Below are 13,640 nucleotides of genomic sequence, written 5' to 3'. Positions count from 1 at the left end.
ATACTCTCCTTAAACTCCAACAGATCTAGCCAGAACCAAACTTTAGCAGCATGGTGGGTTCATACCCCACACAATTGGTTACATGTTCTTAATAATCTTTTTTTTTATCATTTATAAAATAGGTATTTTCTTATATTATATCAGTAAAGTATACTCAATGTGTATGTGCTTAATTAATAATTGATCCAATATTATGATGTTGTAAATAATGATTTGTTTTACACTGAAGTGCACCAGTAAGTAGGTAATAGTATTACACAATAATGTAGTAACCTGTTATTCTTATATTTCCATTCAACAGATGCAAGCATGTATGCACATTATCTATTTAATGCATTTGACGCTGCACAATCTGGATCCGTTAAATTTGAGGTAATGATACTCTCGCTTTGTTAAAATACAGTATTCTACTAAAGAAGTTAACTATTTATTGTGTCTGTGCTATAACACACTTGTAATTTTGCAACTAGCGTGCAGTATCATATGTATTGCTCTAGGTTTAACAACAAACAGGTTTTAGTGTAACTAAATGTTGGTTTAAATGTTGCTATAATAATGCTGATACATAGGTTATAGATAATGTTCTGAATCTTTGTATTTTTCCTGCCATTATTGGCAAGCAGGCAGTGACCCAGCAAATTGCATATTCAGACCATGCACCAGTTGTAATACCTGAAGTAGTAGTTCTGAGGCTCTGTAGATAAAATTCTAACTTTTTTCTTTAAAGAGGTCTCAGCAGGCAATTTTCCGTACCAGTAGATCTTATTGATGGCTTGTCAGATGTTAAATGCCATCCAATGTAAACCGGGGGCAGGTCACTTTCGGTAAAGAAATCAAGCTTTCAGTTTTTGGAAAAAGATGTTACACATTATATAATAAATAATAAAACAAGTGAAACTGTGCTTTATAAATAATAATACAATTAGCTATAATGATAATGGCAGAAAATCTCATGTAAATCAAGACATGTACATTTTTTGTTAAAGTAAACATTATTTATTATAGTAATTTATAGATTGTTCATTAATATATGTAAGTATAAGTGTATATCGCATAATAGAAATTGGAATATCATATGACATAAATTATACACATTATATGACAATACAAATATCAAATACACAATACACCACTCTGACAAATATGCATGAACAATGAATACTACAGAAAATAAAAGTCTAGATAAAAGTCAGCTGTAAATAATGCTGAGAGATACTGTATCATCCAATGAATATAGCGGCAAAGATAATTAATGGTTAAAATCAAATGCAGTCTAGTATTAAATGAGTAACTGATACTTCCGATATTTAAATAATGTGTATGTTCCAGACTAATCGAATATTTACCTGAAATATCTCCAGCTGAATAGTTGTTAGAGACCCGAAGTCCAGTACTCACAGGTGGCGACCTTTCTGGGTAAAGACGCTAGCATGAGAATTTGTCAGGGTGTTGTATTTTGCATTTCATTTTAACATTTATGTTGTTCTATGTAGTGTATAGTTTATGGCATATGATATTTATATTTCTACTATGAGATTATATACTTACACTTATACTTACTATATTAATTAACAATCCTTATAATTTACTATTAAATAATATATTTAAGTTTACAAAAATAAACATGTCTTGAATTATGGTGAACAAAGTGAATTGACAGTGAGGAGACTAGTTTGCTATATATGTTTAAACATAAATTGTGAATGATGCAAAATAGCCCATATGAGTTATATATATATCAAGTGAAACGTTAATAATTCAAAACATATATGAGAGTGTACTCCAATAAAATTATAAAATAATGTATAGCAATAAGACAATAAAAGTGCTGGTGCAGGGTTAAACATAGTAAAAACTTTAACAATTTATTAATAAAAACATAGGGAATTGAGGTGAATATTTGAACATGTAAAAATAATGACTGACAGTGAAAATAAAAATCAATAAATAAAAAACAACTAGAGGTAAATTGATATTCAAGCCGCTTATCTGGTTAGAAGAGAGAGGTAATTTCTTCACAGTGCATGAGGTAGCCAACATTCCCAACGCGTTTCGTCTTTATGACTTCATCAAGGGGATGATGTACCAGTGTAGTGATCCTGTATTTATACCACACTATGAGTTCAATAGGGGTCAGGTGTTCACCCTACTTCCTGTCTCTTGGAGAACTCCCATAACATTATGATTCTATAGTCCATCAGTTCATCAGCTAGAATGTTATATAATACGTTGATTCCCATAGAAATACTCTCTTTGTAAGTTACAAAATAATGATCTTTCAAGGTCCACTTTCACCCTTGTCAACCTGGCTTCCGCCCTCACTTAGGTGCGTCATATCCATTCCTGGTGGCTGTATTGGTCCAGAGCGTGCGCTCTCCTCGATTTCCAGTCACTTCCGCCTTGTTCCACGTGTTAGGCACTGGCCACATGACCCACGCCAACCCTTCATTGACGTGTTCAGTGCCCGACTGCGTCACTTCCGCCAATCCTTCTGTCACTCATTGTTCACAACTCGGCCATCTCTCAGACTCGTGACACTTCTGCCCTCACTTGCTCCAGGCGCGTGATGCTCTTCCGCCCCACTGTTTTCTGAATCACAGTACTTCCGCCCTTCTTCTGTGTATATTTGGAGTAACTTCCGCCCATATATGAAAATGGTTTAATAGGTTCTATCGTCAGTATTTCCTGAAACTATAATAATAGATAAATATTCTAGTTGAGTAAGATCTATCTTTTCAGTGCTAGATATAAAGAGCTACTCATTAAATGCTTTGTCAGGCTATATCGTTCCATCTAGACATATGTGTATTAGAATAGCAAGTACATAGTTGGAATGTTATGCTTAATAAAATCTGTATAATTAATATTGAGTTTATAAAATACATCTACTTGTATACATATTAATATGTGGCATTTTTTTTCAAAAAAGAGAAAAAGCATTTTTTGTTTATAGGAAATTGTGAATATAATTTGTTAGTAGGAAAAATTTGCTTCTAAGTTCTTCAAAGAGGAGCATGACTTCAGGGACATACTATTGGTTTTAAAGTTCTTGGAAAGTTTGTTTAGATGTAAATGTTTCCTTCTACTTGTTTCTTTCTTCAGAGACGTTCCATTAAACTAAAGATTCTTTCCATCTTCATATTGGTCAGGCTCAAAAACAACTTCTCTCCCCTTATATGTATGGTTTGGTATGATTGTAAAAAAGTTCATGACGTTTTAATACTATTATCTGCTCCTAAGCATTTTGATTGTTAGTTGTGAATATGCTATGATTCCCATTTTAGGCATTATCATTTTCTAGCCTGGTTATATTTCAAAAACCGACAGCTAAATTTGCAGCACCAGGTATTCTTAAGAGGTTGCCTTTCTTAGTACTAACCTGGCCCAATCATGTTTTGCTTCCAAGATTGGACGAGATTGGGCTCATACATATGGCAGCAAATAAATATTGTGAATGGTCAAATAATGCCAAATATTCTACCAAACCTGGACTTTCCTCAGGGGACAGAACTCCCAGGCTACAGTTCAGGCCCATCCATAAGCTATGGTGGTATATTGGTAGATAGGAATTGAACACATCACAAAAAAGGAGCAATTTCATAGTATTCACTGAAGCCTTTAGGTGCCAATGTATCCAGTTCGAACAGCCAAAACATTTCTCTTCTTGATAACAGATTGCCCAAATCTCCACCTCTTTCTCCCAGGGTCACGTGTTCTATTGCCTTGAAGGTGATGTCTTCAGGATCTGAGTTGTACTTTGTTGAAAAGTGTTTGGAGACTGCATGTCCTTCAACCTTATTGCTAATGTTCCGAATATAGTCCTGAATTCTTATTTTGAGTGGTCTCTTAGTTTTCCCTATATATTTGAGTCCACATCTACATTCCAAAAAGTAGATCACTGATGTAGATTTGCAATTCATAAAGTTCTTTATGGTATATTCCTTTGATCCATCTGAGTTTGTGAATGTTTTTCTCTTAGGGTGAAGAAACTTACAAATATTACAATGTCCACTTATAGCTTCCATTACATTTCAGAGTATTAATAGTTGATATTTCTTTTTCTTTATCCCTTAGCATACTTGGTGCCAGTAGATCTTTTAAGTTCTTTGATTTTTTATATATTATCTGTGGTTTTGTCAGTAAAATTTTTTGAAGTAGTGGGTCCATCAGAAGAATATTCCAATTTTTGTTAAGAGATTTCTTGATTTGATTCCCGTGCCCATTATATGTAGTGACAAATGGTATAATTTCTTCCCTCTGTGGTTTCTCTGTCTTATATTGTAGTATGTTCTTCCTTTCTAAATTTTTCATTTTCTACATAGCTGTCATAATGGTCGCTTCAGTATACTCCTTTTCTCTGAACCTGTTAGCATAAACTTCTAACTGTTCATTACAGACAGCAGCATTACTGCAATTATGTTTTATTCTGTAAAACTGGGAGTATGGGATGTTATTCTTCCATTTGTCTAAATGACAGCTTTTATAATGCAGGTAACTATTTGCATCCACTGCTTTTATAAATTTTTTTGTGCAGATTTGGCCATCTCCTGCTGTCAGAATCAAATCCAAGTACTCGATACTTGAGTCATTAAAATTCAATGTAAATTTAAGATTCATATTGTTATTTGAAATGTGAATAAAAAAATTGTTAAAAGTCTCTTCTGATCCTTCCCAAATGATTAAAATATCATCAATATACCGTTTATAAAAAATGATATTGTCTTTAAAAGGATTCTCGCTATATACATTAATCTTTCCCAACAACCCATGAACAATTTATTTTACATTTTAAATCAATTTCATAGTCAAACTTGTGGAACCGCGATGGGTATGACCTTTGCACCAGCTTTGCGAATTTGTTCATTGGATGTTGGGAAAAGAATTATGTATATAGCGAGAATCCTTTTAAAGACAATATAATTTTTTATAAACGGTATATTGATGATATTTTAATCATTTGGGAAGGATCAGAAGAGACTTTTAACAATTTTTTTATTCACATTTCAAATAACAATATGAATCTTAAATTTACGTTCAATTTTAATGACTCAAGTATCGAGTTCTTGGATTTGATTCTAACAGCAGGAGATGGCCAAATCGGCACAAAATTTTTTAAAAAAAGCAGTGGATGCAAATAGTTACCTGCATTATAAAAGCTGTCATTTGGACAAATGGAAGAATAACATCCCATACTCCCAGTTTTACAGAATAAAACATAATTGCAGTAATGCTGCTGTCTGTAATGAACAGTTAGAAGTTTATGCTAATAGGTTCAGAGAAAAGGAGTATCCTGAAGCGACCATTATGACAGCTATGCAGAAAACGAAAAAATTTAGAAAGGAAGAACATACTACAATATAAGACAGAGAAACCACAGAGGGAAGAAATTATACCATTTGTCACTACATATAATGGGCACGGGAATCAAATCAAGAAATCTCTTAACAAAAATTGGAATATTCTTCTGATGGACCCACTACTTCAAAAAATTTTACTGACAAAACCACAGATAATATATACAAAATCAAAGAACTTAAAAGATCTACTGGCACCAAGTATGCTAATGTATAAAGAAAAAGAAAAATCAACTATGAATACTCTGAAATGTAATGGAAGCTATAAGTGTGGACATTGTAATATTTGTATGTTTCTTCACCCTAAGAGAAAAACATTCACAAACTCAGATGGATCAAAGGAATATACCATAAAGAACTTTATGAATTGCAATTCTACATCAGTGATCTACTTGTTGGAATGTAGATGTGGACTCAAATATATAGGGGAAACTAAGAGACCACTCAAAATCAGAATTCAGGAGAATATTCGGAACATTAGAAATAAGGTTGAAGGACATGCAGTCTCCAAACACTTTTCGTCAAAGTACAACTCAGATCCTGAAGACATCACCTTCAAGGCAATAGAACACGTGACCCTGGGAGAAAGAGGTGGAAATTTGGGCAATCTGTTATCAAGAAGAGAAATGTTTTGGCTGTTCGAACTGGATACATTGGCACCTAAAGGTTCCAATGAATACTATGAAATTGCTCCTTTTTTGTGATGTGTTCAATTCCTATCGACCAATATACCACCATATCTTATGGATGGGCCTGAACTGTACCCTGGGAGTCCTGTCCCCTGATGGAAGTCCAGGTTTGGTAGAAAATTTGGCATTATTTGACCATTCACAATATTTATTTGCTGCCATATGTATGAGCCCAATCTCATCCAATCTTGGAAGCAAAACATGATTTGGCCAGGTTAGTACTAAGAAAGGCAACCTCTTAAGAATACCTGGTGCTGCAAATTTAGCTGTCGGTTTTTGAAATATAACCAGGCTAGAAAATGATAATGCCTAAAATGGGAATCATAGCATATTCACAACTAACAATCAAACTGCTTAGGAGCAGATAATAGTAATAAAAATGTCATGAACTTTTTTACAATCATACCAAACCATTCATATATGGGGAGAGAAGTTGTTTTTGAGCCAGACCAATATGAAGATGGAAAGAATCTTTAGTTTAATGGAACGTCTCTGAAGAAAGAAACAAGTACAGGGAAACATTTACATCTAAACAAACTTTCCAAGAACTTTAAAATCAATAGTTATGTCCCTGAAGTCATGCTCCTCTTTGAAGAACTTTTGAAGCAAATTTTTCCTACTAACAAATTATATTCACAATTTCCTATATACAAAAAATGCTTTTTCTCTTTTTTGAAAAAAAATGCCACATATTAATATGTATACAAGTAGATGTATTTTATAAACTCAATATTAATTATACAGATTTTATTAAGAATAACATTCCAACTATGTACTTGCTATTCTAATACACATATGTCTAGATGGAACGATATAGCCTGACAAAGCATTTAATGAGTAGCTCTTTATATCTAGCACTGAAAAGATAGATCTTACTCAACCTGAATATTTATCCTCTATTATTATAGTTTCAGGAAATACTGACAATAGAACCTATTAAACCATTTTCATATATGGGCAGAAGTTACTCCAAATATACACAGAAGAAGGGCGGAAGTACTGTGATTCAGAAAACAGTGGGGCGGAAGAGCATCACGCGCCTGGAGCAAGTGAGGGTGGAAGTGTCACGAGTCTGAGAGATGGCCGCGTTGTGAACCACGAGTGACTTAAGGGTTGGCGGAAGCGACGCAGTCGGGCACTGAACACGTCAATGAAGGGTTGGTGCGGGTCACGGTGCCAGCTCTGAACACATGGAACAAGGCGGAAGTGACTGGAAATCGAGGAGAGCGCGCGCTCTGGACCAATAAAGCCACCAGGAACGGATATGACGCACCTAAGTGAGGGCGGAAGCCAGTTTGACAAGGGTGGAAGTGGACCTTGAAAGATCGTTATTTTATAACTTACAAAGAGAGTATTTCTATGGGAATCAACGTATTATATAACATTCTAGCTGATGAACTGATGGACTATAGAATCATAATGTTATGGGAGTTCTCCAAGAGACAGGAAGTAGGGTGAACACCTGACCCCTATTGAACTCATAGTGTGGTATAAAAACAGGATCACTACACTGGTACATCATCCCCTTGATGAAGTCATAAAGACGAAACGCGTTGGGAATGTTGGCTACCTCATGCACTGTGAAGAAATTACCTCTCTCTTCTAACCAGGTAAGCTGCTTGAATATCAATTTACATCTTGTCATTTTTTATTTATTGATTTTTATTTTCACTGCCAGTCATTATTTTTACATGTTCAAATATTCACCTCAATTCTCTATGTTTTTATTAATAAATTGTTATACTTTTTACTATATTTAACTCTGCACCAGCACTTTTATTGTCTTATTGCTATAAATTATTTAATATTTTATATTGAGATATACAGGTAGTGGCGCTGCACCCACCCATTTCTTGGTCATGTCTTGAATTATATTAGTTTTTTTGCCATTATCATTATACCTAATTTTGTTATCATTTATATAAGCACAGTGCCACTGGTTTTCTATGTTTCATTAGTGGGTTTTTTTATGGGCTTTTCACATGCTCACACTTTGGGAATTGCAGCTGTTTTTTTTTGTTTATATATTGTTTATACTATACATATATATATATATACAGTCAGGTGCATAAATATTGGGACATTGACAGAATTTTCATATTTTGGCCTCTGTTCACCACCACAATGGCTTTGAGATGAAACAAACAAGATGTGCTTTAACTGCAGACTTTCAGATTTAATTTGAGGGTAATTACATTCAAATCAGGTGAACGGTGCAGGAATTACAACGGTTTCTATATGTGCCTCCCACTTTTTAAGGGGCCAAAAGTAATGGGACAAACTAAACAATCCTAAATCTAACCTTCACTTTTTAATACTTTGTTGCAAATCCTTTGCAGGCAATTACAGCCTGAAGTCTGGAACGCATAGACATCACCAGATGCTGGGTTTCATCCCTGGTGATGCTCTGCCAGGCCTCTACTGCAAATGTCTTCAGTTCCTGCTTGTTCTTGGGGCATTTTCCCTTCAGTTTTCTCTTTATCAAGTGAAATGCATGCTCAATCAGATTCAGGTCAGGGGATTGACTTGACCATTGCATAACATTCCACTTTTTAGCCTTAAAAAACTCTTTGGTTGCTTTTGCAGTATGCTTCGGGTCATTGTCCATCTGCACTGTGAAGCGCCGCTCAATGAGTTCTGAAGCATTTGACTGAATATGAGCATATAGTATTGGCTGAAACACTTCAGAATTCATTCTGCTGCTTTTGTCAGCAGTCACATCATCAATAAATACAAGATAACCAGTTCCATTGGCAGCCATACATGCCCACGCCATGACACTACCACCACCATGCTTCACTGATGAGGTGGTATGTTTTGGACCATGAGCAGTTCCTATCCTTCTCCATACTCTTCTCTTCCCATCACTCTGGTACAAGTTGATCTTTGTCTCATCTGTACATAGGATGTTGTTCCAGAACTGTAATGGCTTTTTTACATGTTGTTTGGCAAACTCTAATCTGGTCTTCCTGTTTTTGTGGCTCATTAATGGTTTACATCTTGTGGTGAACCCTCTATATTCACTCTTGTGAAGTCTTCTCTTTATTGTTGACTTTGATACATATACACCTACCTCCTGGAGAGTGTTCTTGATTTGGCCAACTGTTGTGAAGGGGTTTTTCTTCACCAGGGAAATAATTCTTCTGTCATCCACCACAGTTGTTTTCCGTAGTCTTCCGGGTCTTTTGGTGTTGCTGAGCTCTCCGGTGCGTTCTTTCTTTTTAAGAATGTTCCAAACAGTTGATTTGGCCACACCTAATGTTTTTGCTATCTCTGTGATGGGTTTGTTTTGATTTTTCAGCCTAATGATGGCTTGCTTCACTGATAGTGACAGCTCTTTGGATCTCATATTTAGAGTCGACAGCAACTGATTCCAAATGCAAATGTCACACCTAGAATCAACTCCAGACCTTTTACCTGCTTAATTGATAATAAAATAACGAGGGAATAGCCCACACCTGTCCATGAAATAGCTTTTGAGTTGATAGTCCCATTACTTTTGGCCCCTTAAAATGTGGGAGGCACATATAGAAACCGTTGTAATTCCTACACCGTTCACCTGATTTGGATGTAATTACCCTCAAATTAAAACTGAAAGTCTGCAGTTAAAGCACATCTTGTTTGTTTCATTTCAAAGCTATTGTGGAGGTGAATAGAGGCCAAAATATGAAAATTCTGTCAATGTCCCAATATTTATATTTTTTAAATATTTACTTATTCATTTTTTATTTATACATTTTTAATAAACATGTTTTTTTGTCCAGTATTTTTTTTTACTATTAGTGCCTGGGTTTTCTTTTGTTTTCCTTTACTATATTATAAGTAATGCCTCAGAAGGTAGTATCTCAGTGATTCTGCTAAGCATAAATGGAAGTATAAGAGTGCCATTCTCATATACTCCTTGGGACACTGTAGCAATAAAAACAGTAAAATTAGTAAAATTTTCCACAACTGTTTCAATGGTAAATTTTATGCATTTAGAGGTACCACAAATATGTATCACAAGACTGAATCAGCTAATTTTCTTAAATATATATATAGCAAATATATGAACTTTGTACACATAAACCATTTTAAAGTACAGGGACAATGGTCTGTGGTTCAGCATTTCTTCCGCTTCAGCTAGTTTTGTCAATGATTGTGTACAGAAATCCTTAACATGAAAGTAAATTGTAATTATTCTGGAGTAATTGAAAGCATGAGCCCATTAATGGTGGTGCATTGGAACATTGCTGCCTGCTAGGTTGTTCCAGACCAATATTTGCCACCACTACATAAAAGGCAGTCTGTGATCAGGAAGTGATTAAGTATGCTTTAAATATTCAAGTTAAAGTAAATTTTTTTTGAATGGCCATTGCTTTTTTGGAACTTCTTATTTTACAAAGTAACTAAATGATATAGCCCATTGCTATATAAGTATTTCCATTTGTGGAAATGTGACTTAATAGAGTGATAAATTTGTTATATACAGTAGTGAATGATTATGTTTAATATATTCATTAATTTACTGTATTATTCTTCACATACTGTAGGATTTTGTAGCCGCTTTGTCAGTTTTGTTGAGAGGAACAATTCATGAAAAGCTAAGATGGACTTTCAACCTTTATGATATAAACAAAGATGGATACATAAACAAAGAGGTAAATGCAACTATTAAAAATTATAAATTACAGCATAATTACTGTACATTACATTGCATTTATTGTACTTAAATCTATTTGTGTTAATTTGTATACATCTTGTATTCAGTTTGATTGCAATTTCTAAAAGTTGGAAATATGTAGTAATGTCATTCATGAAATGTAATAAATATATGGTCTCTAGTAATGGTCTAATAATTATGCAAACTAATATAAAATGGGGCAATTAATTATTAAGCCAGTCCCAAGCAAACTTATCTGAATGTAAATTGTCAGACTGCAAAATCTGCCAGCCTACATTTTTCAGTCTGTATGGTTCTGCAAAGCAACCCAATGGTGTTTGTATTCCTCTTGTATGAATGTTCATCTTAATGATACACCCATATTTCTATTATATACCGTCGTCCAAATGATTAGTATATTACACCAAGCAATGCCCAGAAGCACATAACAATTTATACTAGTAATGTCTAACTCCTAAAGGGGCCTATCCATTAGGCAACCTGAAAAACTGAATGTCTAGCGTTCAGTCCTTCAGGTCGCCAGGTGCGGTGCCCGGACAGAACGGCGTTCACTGAACGTCTCTCAGTGCAGGATCCCGACCTCCTATCTCGGAACTTGGGGATCCTGACGCTCATCGTCAGGTTGACCAGCATGTTCCGTAGAATGCTGTGGTGCCATACATAGCCAAATAGCATACAGCATACATAGCCAAATAGCATACAGGATTACATTGGTATACAGTGAACAGTATAGACACATACAGATAAGAAACATATTAACTATTTACAAACTGCAAAATGCATAATTAGGTGAAAAAAAACATTAGGAGAGAAGGATTGGCTCAGAAGAGCATACATTCTAAATAAATGGGAGTACACAAGAGGACATGGAGAACAGAACAATGGGAGGAGATGTAGTAGGTAGCAAGAGAAATTTATTGTAATCAAGGCAGGAGGTGATAAGGGATGAATTTTAGAGTTGTGAAGCTGGGTACACCTATACAATTGTCAGGCCGTTCTTTCAATATCGAGAGAACGGCCGTTGGATTGTATAGTTGTGTACCCTGTCCCGATGCAGGAGCGTTAGCCAATAACCAGCTTTTAACACTCCTGCAATGGTCAGGATCGGGAGGTGGCATGTTATGTACTGTTTAATATTTATTGGTTCGACCTCCCGATCCCATAGAAGCCCGTACACACAGTGCTATGTCTGTACAGTGTGTACGCGTCTCACAGGCAGCTGCCAGGGGGTCACACCTGGGACAGACTGCACGGCTGATTGGGACAGTTTTACCCAATCAGCCTGCATTCGAAAAAGTGTGTACCCCTCTTTACAGAGGTGAAAAAGGCAGAATGGAGTGAGGGATGCATACACACCAATAGATATATCTGTCCAATCTGTCTGGTGAAAAGGAAAATATAAAATGAGCAGAGAGATTTAGATTTGGGAGGAGTGTTTTCAAACTGACATCTAAAATGTAGAGTAATAATAAAGCTGTGCAGTATTTGTGGGCTACATGCAAAAGCAGCCAGTATTTACCCTACATGTAAAAAACAATATGTATTTACACACCTTGCATTGCAATATGGTTTGTTCAGGTTAAACCATTGAGAGAGATATCTCATTCTGGCCCTCATTCAAAGCCGCTCGCAAAAAGCGAGTGCTCACTCTGAATGAGGGCGGCCGCTTTTGTTTTGCAAGCTGGCCTCCTGGCTGCTCGCTAAGCTGTGGGTTACCACCCACAGCTTTAGCGAGTGACCAGGTGATGGTGATGGTGACCAGGTGACCAGGTGATGGTCGCGATGGTTGGGGCTTGCGACAAGACACTTGCGGTAGGGTCTCATCTACCGCAAGCCCCAGGTAGCTTCCTGCTCTAACAGAGTTAAGAATCAAAGTTGGTGTAAATGTGCAATGAGTGCAGTATGTAAAAGATAACAAGTACATACAGTACAGCAGTGAGAAAGCATTATTAGTTTGTACCTATTCCCTTAGGGAGTACATCAGACGTATTCAAATTGTACGTCAACAAATTAAATTCTTTTCAAAATCAGTTTAATGTATAAGTAATGGCTGAAATATTTTACAAAAAGTTAGATGGCGTATAAACCTTTTACAATATAAATGGGGAGATTTATCAAATCTTTGGGAAATATAATGTGTAGGGAGATACTATAAAGTACCAACCAATCAGCTCCTAATTGTCATTTTACAGGCTGTACTAGAAAAATGACAGGAGCTGATTGGTTGGTACCTTATCTCTCTCCACTTTATCTCTCTCCAAGATTTTATAAATTTCTTCTTAAAGTGTTAATTGGCAAACATGTATATACCTCCTTTTTAAGAGTGTTTAAAATACTGTACGGTATTTGACAGTAAAGTTGGATCTATTGAAGGTGGTGTTGTCCAGTATTATCTTTTTCTTAGTTGACACTGGGAGATAGCAGGTAGCCTATATCCCTTTGAGATATAGGTGTTAAAATAGCCCCATGAAAGAAATAGAATACTGTACCACAGTGGACTACAACTAATTACTGGAGGGTGGGTAAAGAGACATGGGATCTCCCCTAGATATGTTTAGAAAATACAAATGTAGATTATGTGATTTATACTGCACATATATATATATATATATATAATATATATAATAAATTAATATTGTTTTACAGGAAATGATGGATATCGTTAAAGCCATATATGACATGATGGGAAAGTATACGTATCCAGTTCTGAAAGATGACGCTCCTAAGCAGCATGTGGAATTATTTTTTCAGGTTAGTGAATATTTCATTCAAATTTTTGTAACCTACAACTGGAAATTCATCTAAATAAAAGTTCTTAAAATGTAGAATACAGCATATGTCCATATCTTTCCACAGCATGGAGGCTTTTATCTTCTGTACTTCTCCCTAAGTGTCTGTAGCTCCAGCTGTCATTTTCTGTTGTGTCTAGTGGTC

General features: G+C 35.5%; 1 protein-coding gene across 5 annotated transcripts in view; it reads left to right on the top strand.

Annotated features, from left to right (window-relative positions):
* Positions 1–13,640, top strand: part of KCNIP1 (potassium voltage-gated channel interacting protein 1) — a 557,205-nt gene that overhangs the window by 526,055 nt on the left and 17,510 nt on the right. For all 5 annotated transcript variants that reach the window (XM_088458909.1, XM_088458908.1, XM_088458911.1 and 2 more), the window contains 3 exons: positions 302–372; positions 10,576–10,683; positions 13,353–13,457. In XM_088458909.1, the coding sequence (XP_088315035.1) occupies positions 302–372; positions 10,576–10,683; positions 13,353–13,457 (284 nt within the window). The remainder of the gene's footprint in view (positions 1–301; positions 373–10,575; positions 10,684–13,352; positions 13,458–13,640) is intronic.

This window comes from Taudactylus pleione, unplaced genomic scaffold (genome assembly GCF_031769625.1).
Source record: "Taudactylus pleione unplaced genomic scaffold, aTauple2 ptg000864l, whole genome shotgun sequence".
NCBI classification, from domain to species: Eukaryota; Metazoa; Chordata; class Amphibia; order Anura; family Myobatrachidae; genus Taudactylus; species Taudactylus pleione.
This window is presented reverse-complemented; position numbering and strand designations above follow the sequence as displayed.